The following is a 26338-nucleotide window of genomic DNA, read 5'->3' on the forward strand; positions in this document are numbered from 1 at the left end:
TGTCGTTTCGTCTCCGGAAATATGCTTTGCATATGCGTGACTGATATACAGGGTGTTCCGCAGCAACATATACAAAATTCGTGGAGGCCTAGCACGGCTTGAGATGAGCATAAAAGTCCCATACCGTTTTGCGATAATCGTAATAGTTTTCGAGAAATTAATTAAAAACGTCCAGCAATAGCGTCCGCCGAGATGTGTAAGAGTCGAGGCGCCCGAGTTCAGGCCGGCCCACTCTACCCATAAGTAGACACCGGCGCGCGGCTAGGGGAGAAACAATAGACCACTGCCCGCGCTTGCGAGGCTTCTCCTCCTAAGTCTTGCCGCACCGCTCCGCACCGCACCGAAACTCGTAACGATGTCGCCGAGCCGCGAACGTTCGCGATTACAATTACGATTACTTAATAAGAGAGCAAAAATAGCTCCAATTATTGAAACAGTTATAAGCAATGTGTGATAAAAATGAATGGAAAGAGTGAAAGCGATGGAAACCGATAGAATGTGCAGACAATTTAATTATTTTCTGTCGTAATCTATCGTTCGCTATTAGAAGAGTATTCAATCGTTCGTTCGTATCGAAATATGATAGAATTTATACAGAGACTTTACGCGTCCTATCGTTTTATTGGACTCTATTATGAACAGATCACTGAAAATCTGTCGTAATCAATGGGTGCATAAACGATAAGTAAAACTTGTAGTTCTCTATCGCATACGTACGAAAGGAAATCTATCATTGTCAAATTTGATATTTTTTCTCCTACTTTATGCAAGCGAAATGATAGCACATGTAAGAAATTCAAAACGTTTAGTAGAAAGGAAAAAAAATTAAATTCAGTTATTTAGTAATGCGTACAACTTTTAATTTATTACACGATTGACAACGGGTTTCCTTTCGTACTTATACGATAGAGAACTACGAGTTTCTCCTATCGTTAATACACCATTGATTATGACAGATTGTCAGTGATCTATTCATAATAGAGTCCAATAAAACGATAGGACGCGTAAAGTCTCTGTATAAATTCTATCATATTTCGATACGAACGAACGATTGAATACTCTTCTAATAGCGAACGATAGATTACGACAGAAAATAATTAAATTGTCTGCACACTCTATCGGTTTCCATCGCTTTCACTCTTTCCATTCTTTTTTATCACACATTGCTTATAACTGTTTCAATAATTGGAGCTATTTTTGCTCTCTTATTAAGTAATCGTAATTGTAATCGCGAACGTTCGCGGCTCGGCGACATCGTTACGAGTTTCGGTGCGGTGCGGAGCGGTGCGGCAAGACGTAGGAGGAGAAGCCCGCAAACGCGGGCAGTGGTCTGTTGTTTCTCCCCTAGCCGCGCGCCGGTGTCTACTTATGGGTAGAGTGGGCCGGCCTGAACTCGGGCGGCTCGACTCTTACACATCTCGGCGGACGCTATTGCTGGACGTTTTTAATTAATTTCTCGAAAACTATTACGATTATCGCAAAACGGTATGGGACTTTTATGCTCATCTCAAGCCGTGCTAGGCCTCCACGAATTTTGTATATGTTGCTGCGGAACACCCTGTATAAGTTAGAGTGAGATAAATATATTTTTTATCTCACTCTAACTTATTACACATTTAACACGCAGCCCAGCAATCGCTACAAATGCTTCGAAGCGTTTTTACTTCCTTCTCTCTCTCTTCACTCGAATCCGGAAAGGAGAAAAAGAAGGAGAAACGCTTCGAGACATTTGTAGCGGGGGCTGGGCCGCACCCATTGTCGTGTCTCTTGATGTTACGTTTACTATTTCTAGATGTTAGCATATGAAACATTATTTATATATTTTTGTATAGAATCGAAAGATACTTAATAATAGAATTAATATCATTGACATAAATCATTCAGAGGGTTTCATGAAGGGAAATAAAAATACGATACACAAAATTACTCAGTATCTTCATTCATGCTGAAATAAAATTAATTTTGTTAATTTCTGTCTTTCCTTTTTTTCTTTGTCATACATTTTTCCTAGATGATGACATCGTATGTTTACATAACATTCTATAATACTTACAATTAATTGCTTTTTATGATTATTGAATGGTTCCTGAGATAGAATATGATCACTCATGTCTAAAAAGACACAAGGTAATACATATTGTACAACACGGTTTATAATTACAGGTTTTACATTTATTTTAAAAATATCACTTTGATATTGTCTAATAATTCTTTCTACCCATGTACAAACATAAAAAATGTCTTTTGATGGTTTAAGTAACATACCTCTATCTTTTTTTAATAATACTAAGTTGGTTGTATCGTTTGTTTCCAAATATTTTTTACATACTGTGCACGAAATTTTTTTTTTAATTGTTTAACAACAAATCCAGCTATGTGTTCAGTAATATCAGTAACAAATATACTTAAAGAAGGAATGCCAAAAATATAATCATGATCAAATAAAACATTTTTATTGGTAATCACTTGCTCACTGTTTTTATCGATATTACTAATATCACTTGCATTTTTATGTCTCAAAACAAACTGGTAATATTGATGTATCTAATATTGTACAATTAGCATATTCTGATTCTGATACCTGATGATGTACTAATAATTTTTTGTAAGCACTTTCAAATTGAATACATGTTGGATTGCTGTTAGAACCTCCACGACTTCGGATTGCACTGAAGAACGACTCCAAGTGATCTTGCAATAATTTATAGCTAAGTAATATTCTATATATTTTTTTGAGTGCAAAGTTCGATATAATTCAAGTGCATTTTCTAAACAATGTACTATTCCAATAAAACCTGTACTTCGTGTTGAATGTATAATGTGTCTACCAATATTATCTTTTAAATTAGAAATGTACGTTTTAAATGTTGATATAAAGTCTGAATATTCTATTAATTAAGGTATTGTTACTAACGGGCTGATTAAAGGGTCTTTTAGAAAATTTATTTCGACAGTTTAATATGTCAAACGCTCTATTCATTAGAGAACAAAATTCTGCAGTAGCTAAAGCTCCTTGAAAACCATCATATTTTTTTTCTACACAATATATTAGTGCTTTGCTCACACTATCGCTTAACACTTGTACTGCTAAATGAACATTCATTTTCTCATTGTGATAATTAATGTGACGTCCAGTTAATTTTGTGGCAGCTTTTAAACCTTCTATTTTTTCTTTATTATAAAGAGCGATTATATATTCCCATTTTATCAATTCTCCTTTTTCATTAAAGAATACTTTTCTCTCACCAAAAGCATTTCTTATTAATTTAATACTATGGGAAGGATCCAAAAATATAAAAATATTGTCTCCTGTTATGGGATGGCGAAAAATACACGAAGTATTAAAATTAAAAACTGCACCTAATTGTGCACACATACATTTATTAACGGGTGCTCCATCAAATGTAACTGAATAAACATGACATTTTGTGTCATGTAATAAAGATAAGCAAGTCTTCAATAAATTAGCTCTTTCCATCGCATTTAAACCGTCAATTAAAAAATATCCTAACGGTATTTTCCAATGACTGTTTAAAGCAACAGCAAGAAATACCAAAGCGTTTTTTGCCAAATCTAAATCATCATACTACATAGTAATCATGATCGTAAGTAAAATCTGAACCTAAGTTAATAAAACCTAGAACTAAGTTAATAAAACCAAAATACTTGTGACCATCCCAATGAAAGTGTTGCCGAATCGCCATCTCGTCAATGACAATATTAACAATAACGACTCCTTCTTATACTTTTTGTCTAATAGAATTAAAAGATTCGTGCGTGAATCCAGGTTTTCCGTCAATCGTCTTATACCACTTACGTATTGTACGCTCACTCGGTAATAAATTGTTAAAAGATTTGGTAACATAAGCATAAGCTCTAGCAGAATAAAAATGTAATGTTAAAGCAAATCGCCTTAAGTCAGAGTTAAAAGGCGCTTTCTTAACTCCCGATAAATGTCTTTTCATGATTTGTGCAAGCGAATCAGATGCTGTTGTCTGTATAAATAAAAAGAAAATTATAAGTCAAACAAAAGTCCGTTAAACAAAATTGACCGTTTTGCTATATTAAGAAAAAAATTGGCATTGTTATTTAAAACATTGAGTAGTAGTACAATATAAAAAATAGCAACACAATTACGTATTATATATATTACACAGACTGTAAACAATGTTTCACTACAATATCAAAATTTCAAGATAAATTGCGATTTATAAATTAAATTATGTGCAAATTATATTCTATTATATTAAATACAAACTATACAATTAAATCATTATTATTACAAGTATATGAACACAGACGCATGCGGGCACACACACGCACACAATTTATTGATATAAGGATAAAGTATTGTAAACTGTTGAAACTGATTTCAATAAAATTCGTATTTTTTGTTCATTGTATTAACTACTACTTAATGTCAAATGTCAATAGAATTTTTTTAAATAAATACCTGTAACATCTGAGCTGCACTTTCTGATATTAATTGTTTTTTCTGTAATTTCTTAAGTAAATCTTCGAGTGTGTGCATTTTTGACTCTAACCTTTTTATACGTTTCTTAGAAGTATCCAATTGTCTTCGACAGTCAGAAAGTTTTCTTACTACTACGTCAAAACAATGTTTAGCACGGCGTGGAGTTGAAAAATGTTCTTCTGTACAGTCTCCAACTCTTACAGGACGCCAAATCTTCTTCCTTCTATCAAGCGATTTCCTACAAAATAAGATATTTTAGTCAACACACAGGTATTTATATATAGTTACCAGTAAATATATTTAATGATAAAAGAAAGTAAATATTACTGGAAATATTGTATTTCTATATTGTCCTGTTGAATATTTATGTCTGTTATTTCATTCTCATTTCCTTCTAACGTGGATGTGTTGTCTTACATACAGATAAAGTTGAATCATCAGCTCTATAACGAATTACAAAATACATGTAAATTTTCCATTAATCATCAATAATTAAACGTTAAAAAATAACATTAACATTTTCTTAAAAGCAAAAATATCATACCTTGGTGATGTAAATTCCATTTCTTCTTTTTCATTATGAATAGGTTGAACTATATTTGCTGCGTCTGACGTTGATGAAAAAAACGAGTCTGGTAAAATAATTGAAGCAGACAAAGACTGTTTTCTTATTCTAAAAAGATGAAAAACAAAATTTATATTATTAATCAAATCAAAATATCTTAAAAATAGTTTCTTAGAACGCATTAATAAGATGTGAAAAATAACTCTAATGCAACACATGTAAAATTGCAAGTTAAATATTTTTCCTTTGGGTATATTTTATATTTTACCTATATATATATATATATTTATATATATATTACCTTTTTAAATATGTTTTATTTTCTCCAAAAAATAATAATGGAACTGCATCGTTCTTCAATAATCTACGTCCTTCATTCCATGCTTTAAATTGTAAAGAACTGAAGTGACGTGAACAAATCTTACTTTTTTTCTTTATTGTACTTAAATTGCACGCTTCCATCCATAACTTTTTATATTTTTCATTTGTTGGGAAACTAAAATTGTTAATGTTTAGTTAATATAATTTAGTTAATAATAATATAGAGTATCTTACAACATCGACCCGTTAGAGGCATAGAACAAGTAAAGGTTGTTGAATGAGCGTCGAGGCGTTTATGTGGAAGCTTCATCTCGATAGGAAGCATGGAATCAACGTGGATTCACGTGGAGTCCACGTCGAATCTATGCTTCAATCTGTGCTTCACATGAATTCGACGTGGATTCCACGTCCCATTCCTATCGAGATGATAGCTGACTTTTTCTTTACTTCTATGTCATTGTATAACTAAAATTTGCTTAATACTTACGAATGAAAAGAAACACTATTTTTCGTACAATACTTCACACCGCAAAGGACACATGTTTCAACCATGGTGAAGTTTTCTTCTTTTTAAGATCTTTTTAAAAGATCAGATCATTTATCCCATCAAGCACTATCCAATATCTGGCACAACACAAATACCTACATCGCCATGTTTGCAGAAACTATATCATGTTGCGTACAACCAATCAGAATAGTTTATTTAATCCACGCATGCGCAAAACATATTTCCGGAGATGAAAAGACAGAGAAGTCCCGAAAAGTACGTTTCTCTGTCTAACCTCCTCCGGACACGATCTGCTATGTATGACCAGTCCATATATATATAAGGTCTATGTTTTTCACATAATACAATACACAAATCACGCTTTTATTATTCTACAAAAAAATAAAAGTATATTTTTATTGCAGGAAAACAAAGAAATTGCACAAGGTATAAATATAACGTCAGACTAACTTTAATCATAGCAGACCGTCAAATGTTGTTTATTATACCGTTCCTAAAGCCAACGGCACACGGTGCTTGTTTTCGTGCTGGATTGCTTGCTGGATGAAAATACTGCGTTCTGATTGGTGCATTTCCATCCATCTTCGGAAAAGTACCAATCAGAACGCAGTATTTTCATCCAGCAAGCAACCCAGCACGAAAACAAGCACCGTGTGCCACTGGCTTTATACTACGCTTTCTATTGGTCTGTTCTATTTTCAGCTGCACTGCTACACGCACCAGTATAAAGGCTCGTCTACAATAGCTGTAAGAGTAAGGCTGTAAGGCTGTAACGTAAGCTGTCAGCGAATGAAAATATTTCATTTCGTGTCTTGCAACCTTACAGCCTTACTCTTACAGCTAATGTAGACGAGCCTTAACAGTGCAGCTGAGAAAGATAGACCAAGAGATGGCGTGTTCGTTTGAATTCGTTGCTCTGACTAGTTTTGTTACATTCAGTGAACATTTATAAAATATTAATATAATATTTCTACCGACGATTTTTATAATATTTTAAGTAAATTTATAGACTATTCTACAAAATAAGAATGTTCTATTAACATTTATACATGATTTCGTTGAGAATATTCTTGTAACAATATATTGGATGCAGCATTGAATATTTATAGAATATTGTGTGTTATCTTGGTATGAATGTCACTTGAATATTACGATAAACGAAATTCCAAGATTTGGTCACAATGTCATCATCTTTCTTACATATTATTTATATTTGTTCATTCTATTGTTAACACAACTATAATGATATAGTCAAGCGATATAAATATTTCAGAAACTAAAGTGATTATTTTAAAGTGTTTGTATTTATAATGCAGCATATATATACTTTTGCCATTTTTATATAATTTTGTCTCATTTATTGTCAATGACGTTTAAATGACAAATAAAGTCATAATGGCTGCGTTCAGCAGAGAAAGCTGCTTTGTAACTGTTATAAAATTCGTGAATCTGATTGGTACATGCTCTTGGATTCAACCAAATTAAAAGTATACTCCAATCAGATTCATGAATTTTACAACAGTTGCAAAGCAGCTTTCTCTGCTGAACGCAATCATTGACATCATTATGATATCATTATGACTTTTATGTTCTACCTGAGTATTGGACGTACCTAGGGTACGTATCAAGTTTTGCTATGTGAGAATGTACCAGTAGTATCGGACGTATTGATAGTATCGGACAGGTCTTATATACAATTTATAGCCATCCTGTTAACAGAAACTGTTAGCAGACTACTCTGTCCTATTGCCAATATGTCTGTTTATTTGGGAAATATATCAGCAGATTTGACTATTTAATGCTATATAATTTTAAAAAATTTTTATTTGAGAATATATATTACAACTTAGTACAAATATAATAAAATCGTTTTATAATATTTTAAGAAAATTAAGAGAATTTAAGGAAATACTAGTAAGTTTAGTCATTTTAGATGCCACGCCTTAAGTTACTTCAATTCATAATGTCCTCTTTAACTTCCCCTCTCCTCGTCGGATTCATAGTCTCTATCATTGTATCTTGTTCAGTCAATACAGATGTGCTTTCTGTTCGTCCTGAAAATTTGTGAGGTAATTTTCCATTCGTCTAATTTGATGAACAAATATATATTCAGCGGCTCTGATATAATTTTTGATATTACTTTTGTGAGCGGAATTTTATATAAATAATGTCGATCGAAGAAGAATATTTTCAGGTTATTTCATAAAATAACCTATCTTATATACGTATTTGTCGTATGTTATTTTGTCGCATCCTGTCGTGATACGACGTGGTGACTATTATACTGTGTGTCCGTTTGGTTTATTTTCATTAATCTAGAAATTGAACAGAATTGGTCAGCTGTATAACGTCTATTAAAAAAAGAAAAAGAGATAAAGAGCGTGCAGTCTTGTTTCATCATTCGACTATTTACAATCAAACAACTTGGTGAAATGTCTAGTGAAAGTGTAAAAACAGTAAGTATTATATATTTCAACTTTCTTTTTCTGGTGACACAATAGCGATTTATCTTCCTAATTTAAAAATATATATTAATTATTTTTTGAACATGTATATTTATATTTATTTTTATCTTATATTTTCCTTTCTGAAGTTGTACTACATAAAAATAATTTTTAATAAATTAAAACATGTTCTTTCTTGTATATACTATCAAAAAATAATATGAATGAAAAGATTTAGTTATAAACATTATTATAAACTAACATACATGGTGTGTACACAGACACACATACATACACACCCATATGTATATATATATATATATATGTGTACAGAATGTCTGGGAACTTTTGGAAATAAAAAATTGAAGACTAATCAGATTAAACTCAAAAGATATATGAATATATTGAACTTTGAACCTTGAATCTTGACGCTAGGCTAGACGAACCTGTCGCTAGGCACAATAGCTGTCATATAATTGTAAATTAAGTTATTCTTGCAGGAACAAAAATTCCTTAAATTCTCTGCAGGAACAAGAAAGTCGGTTATCATTTTGTAAATAAATGTGCAAATTTTCAAGTTACCAATTAAGAGAGCTTTTAAATGTAGTAATTTTTTATCATTAATAACTTAATAACTATTGCAGTCTTTTGTAAAATGGTACATGACTTTTCTTCTCAGTTTGATCTGATTAACTTCACAATTTTTTGTTTCCAAAAGATTCCGGATACTCTGTATATATATAATCAATAAAAGCAAATTTTAAATAGAAAGTCACTTCCAAATTCCCAACTAATTGTGTGACAATATATCTATTTATATATGTATTTTACATACATATACACATATATATATAATACATATGTACATATACAATTAATGTACAGTTAAATTTTTAATATATTTAGTATAATTCAATATATTATCAGTAAATCTATAGGAAAATTTACATCATGAATGACCTCACATATTATAAAGGATTAATTTTTGAATAAAACGTGCTTTGAATCAGATAATGCTCTTTTATGATTTCGAAGATATTTCAAATTAAAAATATATAATAAAAGTAAGAGCAAGAATTGTGTATATTATCTTAGAATGATATTTTTTACAGCATATGTTTTATTGTATTTAAAAATAGTAAGAACTAAGATATATTTTGATTTATTGTATACTTTCTTTATATTCTCAGTATGCTTTGCTGAATATGTTATGAATTTCTGACTTCCAAATAAAAATGCATATGTGACTACATAAATTTCTATCTAATGTCAAAGATGAGAATAAATATTCGAATAAATATTGAATATAAATATCATTCATTTCTTCATACAAAATTACACAGTATGCAACAAAATGGCTTCTCTGTTAAATATATTTGAATCTTTCAGCTTACTAAATTGATGAATATATCATATACTAAATAATATGTATAGTATATATAGTAATAGTATAAATAGTATCATATACTAAATAGTATGTATAGTATGTATAGTATGTATCATACACTAAATAGTAAATCTCGACTAAATTAATAAAGATCTCTATGTAAGGTTTATATTTTATTGAAATATTGCTTAAATCCTTCACTTTACTGAATCGATGAGTTATATACTAAAATAACAGATCTTAAAATTGTTAGCAAAGGTTTCTATATAAAAGAAAGAAAAGTATATTGAAATATTCCTTTTAAAAAATGATATTGTTTAAACTCATGTTTTTTATAGGTAGTTTTGTTAGTCTTATAAGGTCTGTTATTTTAATATACAGTAGATTACATAATAGAAAAACGAAAGATTCAAATATAACAGACAACAAGCCATCTATAAACTTAATATTAGTTAGATAACTTATTTGGTGATTGTTATATATATATATATATTTATTTGTACATATAATGCTATAACAAAAAAGTAGGAACATTTTTTTATTGTTAATAAGATGTATGATGAGATAATATCATTCTATAAACTTTTCTTCTATTTTTAGTCACATACACACATATACATATATTCAACTTAAAATATCTTAGAAATTATAAAAGAATATCAAAAGTGTATTTTACTCAGGAATTAATTTTTTGCAACTTATTGCAACGTTGAGATTAATCATGTTATGTAAGTTTTTCCGTAAATTTACTAAATTATCTTTTGAGTCAAATTAAACAATTAAATAGATTATATAGTATTAGATTATTTCTTAATACTTTTATATTATTAGATTTATATGTAACAAGAAAAGTTTATTATATTTATTAAATTAAATAACTGAAATTACAAAGTTTCAAATTATATTTTATTTCTTTTTAATTAAAAGGAATATATTTATAGTTATGTTTTATTTATAACACACATTGCTATCTTATTGTATTAAATAAATAAAAATAACTTTAAAATATACTTTCATAAAAAAGTAACAGGCCTTATATAGTGCAATCTATTATTTGTAATATTCACTTTGTATGAAATATCTTAGAATATATATTTTTTATTATTATATATTTTGTATTAAAAAGAAATAATAAATTTTTAAATATATCTTTTTTTATTTTTAGTTTGCTAGTCTTGAAACACCTGGATATGTAGGATTTGCGAATTTACCTAATCAAGTACATCGAAAATCTGTGAAAAAAGGTTTCGAGTTTACACTCATGGTTGTTGGAGAATCTGGTCTTGGAAAATCTACTTTAGTAAATAGCTTATTCCTTACGGATTTATATCCTGAACGAGTAATTCCTGATGCAGTTGGTAAGCATAAGTAAAATTATTTATCTTTATTATTTAAACATTCTGTTTTAAATTTCCAAATTATAAAACATACAGAATATTAATTTATGTCTACTGTTATATAACACTATATGTATGTTCTGTTACATAACACTATATACAGGATGTTCTATTTTAACTTTTACATCGAAATATCTTGAAATGTATAAAAAATATGGAAAAACGTTTTAAACAAAAGTTATATGGTTTGATGGTGGACATAAGAGGGTACCTATATTGTATACATGGTGTCTTATTTTTAATTTCGCATTAAAAAATCTCGAAATCTATGAAAGATATTAAAAAAAGCTAAGACATATTCCATGATTTCGAAGGGGAAAAGAATGGTATTCAAAAAATAAATGGTATTCAAAAAGGTCTTTTTTATTTTTGTTGTGTCGCGAACGCAACTTTGTGTCAATGGAGTTCAATTATGAATCGCTAAAAGTTTAAATACTTATAACTTTTGATAGAAGCATTTTCCAAAGAAATGTTTCAGATAAAATTTACTTGTTTTTTCCCGCAGAATCCAAATATGTAACATTTTATAGGGAGTTCCATTTAAAATTATGAAGTTACCCCCGTCCCGCCTTAAAGAGGAAGCGAGGGCGACTTTACGTTTATGTATTAGGTTGTTCGGAAAGTTCGTTTCAAATTTCGCGCACTCCACATTTCTATGTAATCAGTAAGAACGAGGGCGCTCTAAACGATTTTATGTTTGTCAACAAACATTCCCGGATCTATGAGCCCGCTAAGGAAACTTCGCAGATCTTCTTAAGTGCAACTATTTCGTCAGAAATCAGTTTGAAAAATGGAGAACCAAAAAGTCCATTTTCGTCATGTGATGCTATATTGCTTTAAACGTGGCTTCACGGCTTCGCAGACCCTGAATGAGATGTTCTCAGTATATGGAGATGCCTGCGTCACTCACCAGACAGTTCGAAAATGGTATCGAAGATTCGAAGCTGGCGATTTCAACATGGAAGATCAAGCTCGCTCAGGCCGGCCTCAGGAGGTTGATGAAACGCTTTTCATGGATCTCATGCACGAAAATCCTCGAGTGACAGTTAGAGAACTCGCCGACACTCTGCACAAGTCTGTTTCCACCGTGCATGACCATCTGAAGAAGCTAGGATTCTCAAGTCGACTGGATGTGTGGGTGTCACACGAAATGAATGAAGGGCAGTTGCTGGAACGTGTGAACGTCTGCGATATGCTGCTTCAACGGCATCAAAAAGAACCGTTCTTGAAGAGGATTATAACAAGCGATGAAAGTTGGATCCTATACAATTATGTTAGCCGCAAGAGGTAGTGGGGAACCAGCGACGCATCTACGCAAACAGTGGCCAAGCCGGGACTTCACGCGAAAAAGGTTCTTCTGAGTATCTGGTGGGATTTTAATGGCGGTATATTATGAGCTTCTTCAACCAAACGAAACCACCAACGCGGCGAAGTACAGCCTTCAACTGGATGAACTGAAGACTGCCATAGCACGGAAGCGCCCTGAATTGGCCAACAGGCGTGAAATTGTTTTCCATCATGATAACGCCAGACCTCAGTCGCAATGTCTATCCGTAGGAAGCTGTTAGACTTCGAATGGGACGTTCTTCCTCATCCTCCATATTCTCCCAACCTTGCCCCATCTGACTACTATCTATTTCTTTCTTTAAAAAATTTTCTTCGGGACAAGAAATTCGAGTCTTTGAAAGTCCTCAAAAGTCATCTTGACAAATTCTTCGCCAATAAGAAACCTTTATTTTGGAGCAAAGGCATCATGCAGCTTCCTGAAAGATGGGCCAAGGTCGTTGAACAAAACGGTACATATTTGCTTCAATAAAGTTCCTCTTTGTGTAAAATATTGCGCTCTTAATTTATTTCAACAATTTGAAACGAACTTTCCGAACAACCTAATAGTTAGAAAGGCCTCTCGAATACATGAAACTTCCTTATGAACAATTTTTTTATTTAATAAATATTTTTAAAGTTATGGACTTGTAACACTTTACGTGGGCCACCCTGTATACAGGATGTCCCGTATAGTATTCCGTCGAGATAAATTGCTCGGGAGATGAATGGCTAACCAAAAAGAAGAAAAAAAGTTGATACAAACATAGGTTCGAAAATGCGTTTTCAAATTATCGCCATTTTTATGTTAAAATTTGAAATTGCTTTGCTTTCGAATTATTTTTTGTCAAAATTGAAACATGAGATTGTTTTTATGAGTTTCAAAACATAAAATAAAAAAAATTGTGGGTTACTTTAGTACTACCCAGTATGCATCACATGGAGGTACAACCCGCTTAACATCCCTTGGCAGAGATCAGAACCCCACAGTTCGTCACTCCTGGTATTTAGCGACTCTAAATCCTCTGCTATGTGTGTGTGTGTGTGAGAATGTAAAAATTATATAAGGTGTTCGAAATGACCTCTTTCTGCATGAATGCAAGCTTTAAGTCTTCTTTCTAATGAGCTCTTTGTAACGAACTCTTTGTAGCATTTGTGGATTTTCTCTAATATTTTCAAACCCATTAGTTATTTTTTGCCTCAGTTCATGGACATTGTTAACTGGCCGTTTATAAACAAAAGATTTTAAATGACCTCAAAAATAAAAGAGGATTTGAAATCACTAAATACCACAGGAATGACGAACTGTAGGGTCCTGATCTCTGCCAAGGGATGCTAAGCGGGCTGTACCTCCACGTGATGCATCCTGGGTACTGCTAAAGCAGTCCACAACTTTTATTTGATTTTAGTTATGTTTTGAAACTCATAAAAACCATATCATGTTTCAATTTTGACAAAAAATTCGAAAGAAAAATTTCAAACTTTAACATAAAAATGTCGATAAAAACAACGCATTTTCGGACCTATGTTTGTATCAATTTTCTCTCTTGCTTTTGGTTTCCTATTCATCTCCCGAGCGATTTACCTCGAGTTACGGAACACCTCGTATACAGGGTGAGTATTTTTAATCTTAACAAGCAAATATTTCGAAAATATGCAATTTTACATAAAAACTTTTTAAATAAAAGTATGATGTTGAGGGGGACGTACAATAGTGACCTTGGTTTGACCTTCGGACCTATTTAAGATCTACTTAAGATCAGAGGATGACGGTCAACCTAATTTTCTCAAATGGAACCCCCTATTTTTTATATCATATTCTTATACTTCAAGACATTTCCAAAACGCTATGATAAAGTATTTTTTGTATTGAATACCTTCCGAGTTAGGAGACTAGGGATGAGCTAGATATTTAAGACGCTTCCATGTAGACATACAATAGTGACCTGTGTACGTCATGTTATAAATTCACATAAATCGTGAGAAGCAAGGGGACTCACGGAAATGCACCTCTCAAAAGGAACAAAACTACTACGTCCACGCCATTATTCCTGGGTAGCGCTAAAAATAGAATTAGAATAAAAAGTATATTTAAAAAATTCAAGGTGACCTCAACTTGAGCTTGAGGACAGTATGTCGAAGTCATCCAATGTCATCATTCTTTCTTTGTCTCAACCTAATCGTTTTAAAATAGTGGATTAACTTAACCTTCACCTAACTTAACTTTTGAGTCTAATACTCGGAAAGTACTCAGTAAAAAATTCTTTATTATAGCGTTTCGGAAAGGTCTTAAAATAAACTATAAGAATATGATATAAAAAATAGGGGGTTCCATTTGAGAAAATTAAGTTGATCTCTAACCTTAAGTAGATCTTAAGTAGGTCCGAAGGTCAAACCAAGGTCACTATTGTACGTCCCCCTTAATATCATACAACTTTTATTTAAAAAGTTTTTTTGTAAAATTGCATATTTTCAAAATATTTGCCTGTTAAGATTAAAAATACTCACCCTGTATATATGCATATATACAGGATGTCCGGTAATTAGTTGCTAACCCGAAGTGTGAAGGTAGATTGGGGTAAGACAAATAAAAGTTTCATACCGTTTTGCGAGATTCGCAATTATCGAGTTATTAACGACAAATCTGAGGAGTGGGAGCGCGCCGATATAGAAGATTGGAGAAGCGTTGCAGCTGCTCAGGCCACAGCGCGACGCAGTCGATCTAGAAACGTTGTCGGTGCGCGGCGAGGGAAAAGACAACGCGCCGCTATTCGTCGTTTTATCTCGCCGCATGCCGCTAACAGTTGCTGGATCGACTGGGCCACATTGTAACCCGAGAGGCTACGATGCTTCTCCAATCATCTATTTCAGCGCGCGCTTATTCGTCAGATTTCTGTAATTAATAACTCGATAATTATTGTAAATCTTGTAAAACGGTATGGGATTTTTATGTTTGTCTTAAGCCAATCTACTTTCACACTTTGGGTTGGCAGTTAATTACTGGACACCCTGTATATACACGGTGTCCAATTTTAAAGTTTATAGTGCTATATTTCGCAAACCGGTGATTTTATCGAAAAATGTTTCGTTGTAGGGTTCAGAGGAGGACATCTAACAGTGACCTTGGCTTGACTTTGGATTATCATTTGTAGATCACGTAAAGGTCAACTTTAAAATCCTAAATGGAACCCCCTATTTTTTATTGCATATTCTTGTAGCCCTTGTCGAGACGTTTTCAAAACACTACCTACTTTTGTCCTTTGCGTAAGCCATTCCCAAGATATGAAACTTCAAAGTTGTCACACCGGCATTCGCAGTACAATGTACATCGCGGGAAGGTTGCTCGGTCGGATTTGTACATCATAGTGGCCCTAGAAAGGACCGATTTTGTGTGTGAGAGGGGCTCATTCATCATAGATGTTCGAAAACGCCGTCATCGACAGTTCGACACACTCGAACTCGCTTTTCGAAACTTTCGACGAGATTCAGAAGAATGTTTGCTGGAGTCGTTTGACACGCATTTCTGATGCGATCCATCATATTCTGCTGCGTCGTTGGCGGTTGATGGAACACTGCGTCTTTCAAAAATCCCCACAGATAAAAATCCGGAGGATAAGGTCGGGTGATCTTGGTGGCCACCAAACTGGACCATGCCGACCTATCCATCGATGAGGGAAAGTGGCATCGAGGTGATTCCCGAAGGAAAGTGTACTATGATGTACAAATCCGACCGAGCAATCTCCCCGCGGCGTACATCGGATAATGCGAATGTCGGCGGTATGGCAACTTTGAAGTTTCATCTTGGGAATAGCTTACGCAAAAGACAAAGTAGGTAATGTTTTGGAAACGTCTCGACAGGAGCTACAAGAATATGCAATAAAAATGGGAGGATTTAGGATTTTAAAGTTGACCTTTTCGTGACCTTCAAACAATCCAAGGTCAAGCTAAGGTCACCGTCAGATGTCCCCCTCTGAACCTTACAACTTTTGTTTGAAACATTTTTCAATAAAATCATCGGTTTGCGAAATATAGCACTGTAAACTTTGAAATTGGACACCCATATATATAGTGTGTCCCGTAATTGTAACACATAAACTCCATAGGGACGTAGAGCTAAGCGAGAGGAACGAAAAAGTCCGCTTCCATTTAGCGATATCTCGCATCGTCTTTTAATAATAACCGCGTAAAGTTTGGCATTTGTCACGCCCATGGCGGCCTAGACGCTCTGCGCCGAGTTGAGCGGTAACGCGTCAAGGCTGAGCGGTAACGTGGCTCGCGCTGATTATCACACAGCGTCAAAGTGCTAAGACGCCATCGCGACAGTCAGCGTGAAATGCGTTATCGCTCAGCTTCGACGTACACAGCTCGCTGCGGAGCATTTATAAACCATGATGGGCATGACAAACGCCAAACCTTACCAAACAGTTATTATTAAAAGACTATACGAAATATCGCTAAATGGAAGAGGATTTTTTCGTTCTTCTCGCTTAGCTCTACGCTCTTATGGAGTTGATGTGTTACAATTATGGGACACCCTGTATACAGTGTATACATTTACAACCCTATATATACATATATACAGATATAAAATATATATATGTATATATGTATATATATTGTCGCTCACTCGCGAGACGAATTCCGACGTGCGGAGAAGAATTACTGAACACTGGTAAAAGAACGAAAAGCTTTATTTACAGCAAAACTGAACCGCCGCAAATTCTCTTGCGCGAGAATTATAAAAACAGAGCCGACACCGAACGCTGCACGTCAGCCTCTGTTGACGGTTCGAGCTCAATCTCGCAGCTGTTTCTATCGATTTTTCTGTCGTCTAGACAATCTTTTTTCAGTTGTCAAAATTAGATGCCTAAGGTTCGCGGATAACGGACGCTGCCATAATCCTTGTGGCTCGGACACAACATTGCTCCCTCTCTTGGGGGAACGAAAAATTGTCGTCCCGACAATTCTCTTAGGCAAGGTCATCCTCTTTCTTAATTCCAGAGATCTCCATGGTTCCTGTTCTACCCTGAGCTGTTGCTACAGGTTATCGAACTCCATGAATTTCCAATCTCAATCAAGGACTTCGATCTTGACTTTCCGCCTACAGAACTTCGCCTATCTCCATTTCCGTCTTCTAGGAGGTGATCAGTTTCCTAGGACTTTTCCAAAATTCGACTATTGTTCCGCTTCTTCGTCCGTTTCTTCTTTGGCTCTTCTTCGGACAGGGGGGGGGAACTCCCGTGGACCCAACGTTCTTTTGAAGAACACCCCAAGTCCCTGCCTCAGCATTCGCCCAATGCCCCACGGAAAAACCATGGTCAAAAACCGTGGGGGAAGCAGCTTTCTTAATTCGTTGTTGACGGACAAATTCTGAAGAATTAGACAACGGTTACGGAGAAGGCAACGAAGAAGAAAACGATGTTTCTGAAAAACATAGAAAAGAATAAATCTTTGTCTTTTAAACAAATATCTTATATTTACTAACGGGTTCAGATTTTCTACCGACATCAAACCGTTCGTTCACAAAAAGAAGCAAGCATATCTGAATGAACTATTTTCTTATGCTTTTTCGACTTCTGAATGCAAAAGACTACATCACTCAATTTCTTAACAATTTTGAAAGGTCCTTCCCAATGCGATTGTAACTTCAGCGCTTTCCCCACTTTTCGATAAGGATTGAAAAATCAGACTTTACTTCCCTCGGCAAAATGACACCTTCTTGCATTTCGATCATAACGAAATTTAGCAGATAAAGATTTCTGACAAAAATTCCGCCTAGCAATCTCATGAATGAAATCTAATTTTTTTCAAAATTGATGGCAATAAACATTTGTTATCTCTGTTTTGGAAGGAGGAATCCCACGTAACAAATCCAAGGGTAACTTAAGTTCCCGACCAAAATGCAATTCGGCCGGTGAAATTCCAGTAGATTCATATTTTGAAGAATGATACGCGAGAAGAAACATCGGCACCCAACAATCCCAATCTCTTTGATTTTCGGAAATAAATTTCCACAAATAATTTATAATAGTAAAATGCTGCCGTTCCACTTGGCCGTCAGACTAAGGATGTAACGCGGAAGTGTGTTTTTTTAATACCCAACAACTTTGACATTTCTTGGAATAAACGTGACTCAAAACTCCTACCCTGATCAGTATGAAGCTCCAGAGATACCCCATGTCTAGAAATAAATTGTTTCACAAATACATTTGCAACAGTAGTGACCTTTATGTTTTTCACAGGAAAAGCTTCAACCCATTTTAGTGAAACAATCAACAATCACCAACAGATATCTATTTCCTGAAAAAGTAATAGGAAGAGGCCCAAGTATGTCCATTTGGAGTTTCTCCAACGGTAATCCAACATTATAAATCTGCAAAGGAGCTTCCCCTTATCAGCAAGACCTTTTTTTGCGATACAAACTTTGCAAGATTTACACCAATTCTCGACATCCTTTTTACAAGTAGCCCAATAAAATTTCTTTCGAATCTTATCTAAAGTTTTATTCATTCCAAAATGTCCGCCGGATGGAGAATCATGAGCTTCAAGAATCTCTTTAATCCTACTTCGAGGAACAACAACTTGAAGAACATACATCTTTAAATTCGGATTCTCCTACTTTTTATAAAGGATCCCATCCTTTAAGATTAATAAATCCCAGTAGGACCAATAAATTTTTGCCGAAATATCATTTGAAGAAACAATATGCCAGAGCGGACGTTGTCGTTGCTCTTTTCCGAGCAAAATAAAAGAAATAGAAGGATTCTCCAATTGCTCTTTTCTACAGTTGACAGAACCTTTTTCTCCGAAGGTTATTTGTCTCAACACTTCCTTGTCATTTATAACTTCTTTTGATTCTAACCTTGAACAATAACCATAAGAATCTTCTTCACAGGGTCGACGAGGAAGTCCATCAGCATTTTTGTTTGCGCTACCTTTCCGATAAACAATTACGAAATTATATTGTTGTATCTTTTCAATCCAACGAGCCAGCTGCCTTTTTAAATTCTTAAATGATAGCAACTATTTTAGAGACTGATGATCTGTTCGAATTTCAAACTCTTGTCCATAGAGATAATGATGGAAAGATTTTAAAGATTCCACAATTGCTAACAGTTCTCGCCTTGTAACACAATAATTCCGCTCTGATTTATTTAAAACTCGACTATAATAAGCTATAACTTTCTCAGTTCCATATTAAATCTGTGACAAAACAGCCAATTCCGTGGCCTGAAGCGTCAGTATCAGGAACAAATTTCATATTTTCTAAAGGAAAAGAAAGAACAGGAGGAGTAGTCAACACTTGCTTAAGATTTTCAAAAGCCTGCTGACACTGTTCGGTCCATGAAAATTTAGTCAAATTTTCCGTCAAAACAAACAAAGGTTTCGCTATCAACGAAAACCCCTTAACAAATCTCCGATAATATGAACAAAATCCAAGAAAACTTCGAACTTGCCTTTTAGTTGTGGGAACAGGCCATTCCGCCACCGCAGAAATCTTTGTGGATTCGTTATTACTCCTTTTTCAGAAATTATTTGACCAAGAAAGGTTACACTTTTACTAAATAAAACACATTTACCTGGATTAATCTTCAAATTTACTTCCCGCAACCTTGAAAATATTTCACGTAAATTTTCCAACATCCCCTGAAATGTCGGATTAAAAACGATTTCGTCGTCCAAATAAATCAGACAAATTTTAAATAACAACCTATGCAAAATTTTCTCCATCATTCGCTTAAAAGTTGGAGCATTGCACAACCCAAACGGCATGACAATAAACTGCCACAATCCTTTTCCCAAAGAGAAAGCCGTCTTTTCTTTATCTTCTTCTCGGAACCTTATTTGCCAATAACCATTTTTCAAGTCTATTGTCGAAAACCAAACGTTTCCCGACAAACGATCAAGCAAATCATCCATTCTCGGTAATGGATAAGAATCCTTTACAGTCTTTGCATTAAGACAACGGAAATCCACACAAAACTTATAAGATCCATCCTTCTTTTTAGTCAAAACCACCGGAGATGACCAAGGACTATATGATTCCTCTATCACTATCACTCCCTTTCTCCGCATTTCTTTAACAAGCCTTTCAGCTTCCGATCGCAATTTCAGTGGAACCTGTCGAGGATTCTGCTTAATGGGCCGTTTTTCCAACAAATCAATTGTATGCTCGACCACTTTACAATTTCCGGCCGTGACCGCCTCCGAGAAAACGTCTTTGTACTCTGCAATAAATTTAACTTGTTTCTGGGAATCTTCTAATCCTTTTACATGACACGAAAAGGAAATTGGCAACTCCTCCAATTCTTGTTCCTTATTTTCTTTAATTTGCGCGCACAAAACTGCCTCCTCATTGTGAATTGCCTCCTCATTGCCTCCGGTTGTGAAACTCCTAAAATCGTCCGTATGCTGGATTCCACATCCGTTTCTGACAAGAAATCAGTCCCCAAAAGACAGTCATCCCATTTCTACAACGTACATAAACATTTCTAAAGAAAATCTTCCTAATTCAACTTTCAGTTGTACTCGTACACAAACTGGAACCTTTTCTCCCGTCGGGTAAATTAAATTTAATGAACTACCTACCGTATTGACTTCACATCCTTCGATTAACCTTCTACTAACGATTGACGCGTATGAGCCCGTATCTGTCTTAATTCTACAATTTTGTCCATTAATTTTTCCCGTATATGAAAATAGAGACGAACTTACGCGTCTAACGCAAAACTTATTAATTTTCGGGATCACGCTTTCCTCTGCCGACTCAATCCCGGCTAATTCGGCAAAACCTAGTTTGACTGTTTCTCAAACTTTAATAACGGACATTGCTTCCTAAAATGCCCCCTTTTTCCACAATTCCAGCATTCTTGTTTCTCAGAAACGACATTTGTCCCTTTTCTCTGAAATGAATTTTTATAATTTCCCGAATTTCTCCCTTTACTAACATAGTTTATTCCGTAATCCTTCTTTACATTTTTTTCATTCAGCCTTTCTTGGCAAAAACCCTCTCGTCCATTTGTGAATTTCGTTATACGCGGAGATTCAAATTCCTGATTAATAATTTTATCACTCTTAAAAGGAAAACTCATTTCTTGTATCGCCTGAATTGACAATGCACGTTCAATAGCCGTCCTCAAAGATGTAACATTTTCTAGCTGCAATGTCTGCTTTACAAAACCATCTGTTATCGCTGCGATAAATTGGGCACACGAAATTTTGTCCCGAATTTCTGCTGAACACTCAGGATAAGCCTTCCGGGTCAATCTTTCCAACTCCCCTCCCAAAGAAGCAAAATCTTCCCCTGGCTTCTGCTTTCGATTCGAGAATCGTATATAAGAATTTTGGAAATTTTTTCGGTCCCCGAATCTTAGCTCAAGTCTATTTTTCAACGAAAAACTCATTTCCTCATTCCATGTATCTACCAGGTATGTCGGTAATTACTTTCCGGTTTTTGTAACAGATGTCACTAGCCATAAATATGCAATGTTATGATTTGATACATATGTCATTTTATTCTATTGACATTAACCTCAAAACTACACAAGTTACGTTCCGCCAAAATAACAGCGTTATAGATTAATAATTTTTTGAAAATGTCGAGTTTTGTGCCTGAAAACGTGCATTTGCGGCACGCATTACTTTTCTTGTTTAATCAAAAGAAAAAAGCCGCTGAAAGTCATCGTTTGCTGGTAGAGACTTACGGTGAGCATGCTCCAACCATAAGAACATGTGAAACGTGGTTTCGACAATTTAAATGTGGTGATTTCAACGTTCAAGACAAAAAACGTCCTGGTAGGCCGAAAACGTTTGAAGATGCGGAATTGCAGGAGTTGGATGAAGACCCAACACAAACTCAAAAACAATTGGCAGAAAAGTTGAATGTGAGCCGAATAGCAATTTGTGAACGATTACAAGCGATGGGAAAGATCCAAAAGATGGGAAGATGGGTGCCACATGAATTGAATGACAGGCAATTGGAAAATCGAAAAATCGTCAGTGAAATGCTGCTTCAAACGTATGAAAGGAAATCATTTCTGCATCGAATAGTAACGGGTGATGAAAAATGGATTTATTTCGAAAATCCCAAGCGAAAAAAATCATGGTTATCACCTGGCAAAGGCGGCCCATCGACTGCAAGGCCAAATCGCTTTGGTCGCAAGACCATGCTCTGTGTCTGATGGGACCAGGTTGGTGTCGTATATTATGAACTGTTGAAACCTGGAGAAACAGTTAATACTGATCGCTACCAACAACAAATGATCAATTTGAACTGTGCATTGATTGAAAAACGTCCACAATACGCTCAAAGACATGATAAGGTGATTTTGCAGCATGACAACGCGCCGTCTCATACAGCAAAACCAGTCAAAGAAGTGTTGAAATCACTTGGATGGGAAGTTTTATCGCACCCGCCGTACTTTCCAGACCTGGCTCCATCCGACTACCACCTTTTCGCATCGATGGGGCACGCGCTTGCAGAGCAGTACTTCGCCGATTTCAAAGAAGTTAAAAAATGGCTCGATGAATGGTTTAGCTCAAAGGAGAAACAGTTCTTTTGGAATGGCATCCATAAATTGCCTGAGAGATGGACAAAATGTATAGAATCAAATGGCCAATACTTTGAATAAATATATTTTAACTATCCATTGTAAATAACGTGTTTTCTTTAGCGAAAAAACCGGAAAGGAATTACCGACACACTTGGTAAAACCGAACGCGCTTTTCTTTGTAAATGGGCAGCCAATTGTATCGATTTAACAAAATTATCTCATCCATTCGCCCACGCAATCATCTCGAGTTGTCCAATATATTCGCGCAACGGGACCGTCCTGTCATAAATGTCGGGCTTTAACTTTTCTGCGGAAGAAACATAATTTTGAAGGCGACTTAGCTGTGTTAGTTCTCCAGCCGCAGTCAGCTGACTTTGCAGCTTCTGTCGCTCTCGCTCCCTTTCTGCTCGGAGTTGTCGCAGCTCCTCTTTATTTCCCGCATCGCATTTGGTACCGCGCCCGAAGAACACGCCGCCCCGGTTTCCATCATCATCGTCTCGTAGAGATGCTGCCGCTTTCTTGTTATCCGCTGGGCCATTCACCGCCTCCGTACACTCGCGACCGTACACGTAAATCTCAGGATAGTTTTCTACTATCCTGGACGAGCCTACAAAAATGTCGCGCACTCGCAAGACGAATTCCGACGCGCGGAGAAGAATCACTGAACACTGGGTAAAAGAACGAAAAGTTTTATTTATAGCAAAGCTGAACCGCCGCAAACTCTCTTACGCGAGAATTATAAAAACAGAGCCGACACCGAACGCTGCACGTCAGCCCGTGTTAACGGCTCGAATTCAATTTCCCAGCTGTTTGTTTTCTATCGATTTTTCCGTCGTCCAGACAATCTTTTTTCAGTTGTCAAAATCAGATGCCTAAGGTTCGCGGACAACGGACGCTGCCACAATCCTTGTGGCTCAGACACAACAATATGTATAAAAAGGGGGTCCTGGGACTCCTGAATATTTCAGAGGGGTTACGTTTAAAAAAAAAATATTCAATATGAATGTTGTAGAGTTTCAAGAGATCTATCTATTAGTTTTATCAGTTTGATCTTGAGTGACGTTGCCAAAGTCAGATAAAGGTCAATTTAATTTTTTTAAATAGAAACCCCTATTTTTTATTACATCATCTTTTTCTACCAATTGTAACTTTTGTCTGAAACATTTTTTTATTTGCCCAATATTTTTTGAGATATTTAAAGAAAACTCGCTAACTTTTCTGATATTTAACTTACGTTACGACATCTGGCTAACTATTTGTCAGAAGAAATAATAGTATTAGATTTTTTTTACTCTATTTGGTCTCAAGAATATATTGTTACAATAACGTCCTGACTTTTGTTAATTTGATGATTTTGAAATTTCCAAAGGTTGATAAGTTCTCTTTTTATTTTTTCATAATCAGAGGTGACGATTAATACAGATATGCATGATATGTAATCTTATAACAATTATGAATATAATAATGATTGTTATTATTACATTGAATAGGTACAAAAGTTCATGCCCAATTTCTCATTAAAATTCAAGCAGTAATTTTCCATGTAAAAATTTTTTATTAATTAGTGATGTAATCGCTGTTATTTTCTGTAATCTTTTTCCAACGTTTTGATAGCATACGGATGTCATTATAAGACGACCTCAATTTTGGGTTGAAACAGGAAGAAAAATGTTTTTTGATGGCTTTCAAAGATGCGAATTTTTCTTTATTTAAATTATCCTACGATGATTGAAACAGATAATAATCTGATGGTGCGATATCAGGAGAATACAGTGGATGCGATATGACAACCCATCCCTTTTCTTTCTTTAATTTGTACAAGGTCTATTTTGCAGTTGTGGTTTCGTACTGTAGTGAAAAACGACTTTTATAATTGAACCAGAATTGGATGTTTCTCCTAGATTGCTGTCTTTAAATTATGTAATTGTTGGCAGTACTTGTCAAAACTAATCGTTTAGTTAAGGAAGACCAGCTTGAAATAAATTATTTTTTTGCAATTTCACCAAATAGAAAGCATTACCCTCTGAGGATATAAATTGGCTTTTGCCATGAGTTCTGCGTTTATTTGCTTATTCCCAAGTGCGTTGACAATTATTGTGCAGAATCCATTTTTATTTAGATTATAAACTAAGATTTCGTGATTGGGAAATAGTAAGCTTCTCTTTGCCACGAAATAATTTAATGTCGGAAAGATGTGAATAGAGTTATCTCAAGCAGAACACCAAATGCAGCGGAAAATATCTGCAAAGGCAAAACTTATAAGTTTATACTAGAAGAAATTTTATATTTATGCCTATTCGAATATTATTGAAAGAACATTTGTTGCAACCCTGATAAAAAAAAAATTAAAAGAAATCGATGAGAGAAAGATTGTATCAATGTTTTATCCTTATTGTGAATAGTATTAGGAGGTTGCATTAAAAACCGCTGTTTTTTTTATATTTTTTGAGTATTTATTTCAATAACAAAATGTGTGAATATATCAATAAAAGTATTTGCCCTCGGAAGTTCTGACTTTTTCTCACTTTCCTGGCAGAAGTTAAATTCCGCGACGAAAGAACGGTCTGCCTTTTGACTCAATTTGAGCCAATCCATTCAGCAACCCAATTTTCGACTTTTCCATAATTATGAGAACGTGTATTTTCCAAAGCGTGTTGTATCGATCGGAACAGATGGTAATCACTTGGGGCCAGATTTGGAGAATATGCGGAGCGCGGGAGAACTTCCCATTCCAGTTCCATCAATGTTTATTTCATGGCTATAGTAACATGAGGCCGTTGCCATGGAGAAGAATCAATTTTCGGCGATTTGATGGTCGTTTTTACGTCAAATTATCATTCAAACGCTCCAATTGTTATCGATAACATTCGGCTATGACTATTTCTCAACAGCTCATAGTACAAGACACCTGCCATATCCTACCAAATAGAGAGTATTGTTTTGTGACCGTGTTTTACTTTGGTGTTGACGTTGATGGTTGGTCAGGATTAATCCAGAATTTCTTGCGTTTCGAGTTGTCGAGATAGATCCATTTTCCATCGCCGGTCACGATACGCCACAAGAAACTCTTCTTTTCATGCTTTGCAAGCAAAGAAATCGAGATATTTAAACGATTAGCAATGGCGTTTTTGGTCAATTCATGTAGCAGCCATCTCCCTCCTTTCTGGATCTTTCCCATGGCTTGTAAACGTCGTGGAATGGTCGATTTATCGATTTCGAGCTGTTAAGTCAATTCTTTGAGTGTTGAGCAGGGTTTTCTTCCAATAGAGCTCACAGTTGTTCATCTTCAAACTTTTTCTATTGACTTGGCCGTTGTTCCTGAACGTCATAATCATTAGTTTTGAATCGTCGGAACCAACTTCTATA

At 34.8% G+C, this 26338-nt stretch overlaps 1 protein-coding gene and 1 long non-coding RNA gene across 5 annotated transcripts in view; one reads left to right on the forward strand and one right to left on the reverse strand.

Annotated features, from left to right (window-relative positions):
- Nucleotides 1-1978: 1978 nt before the first annotated feature.
- Nucleotides 1979-6176, reverse strand: LOC105181932 (uncharacterized). The gene is made up of 6 exons (XR_003112597.1): nt 5848-6176; nt 5341-5535; nt 5019-5147; nt 4802-4917; nt 4454-4712; nt 1979-3995 (listed from the first exon to the last, which is right to left on the reverse strand). It is a non-coding gene; the product is annotated as an uncharacterized LOC105181932 (long non-coding RNA).
- Nucleotides 6177-7835: 1659 nt separating this feature from the next.
- Septin1 (Septin 1) overlaps nt 7836-26338 on the forward strand; it is a 103699-nt gene continuing 85196 nt past the window's right edge. The window contains exons 1-3 of one of the 4 annotated variants that reach the window (XM_025296942.1): nt 7836-7937; nt 8188-8324; nt 10865-11057. In XM_025296942.1, coding sequence (XP_025152727.1) covers nt 8301-8324; nt 10865-11057 — 217 coding nt within the window. In that variant the 5' untranslated portion in view covers nt 7836-7937; nt 8188-8300. The other 3 variants (XM_025296945.1, XM_025296944.1, XM_025296946.1) reach the window with 3 other exon arrangements.

The sequence above is a fragment of the Harpegnathos saltator genome, unplaced genomic scaffold, assembly GCF_003227715.2.
Source record: "Harpegnathos saltator strain DR-91 unplaced genomic scaffold, Hsal_v8.6 scaffold163, whole genome shotgun sequence".
NCBI classification, from domain to species: Eukaryota; Metazoa; Arthropoda; class Insecta; order Hymenoptera; family Formicidae; genus Harpegnathos; species Harpegnathos saltator.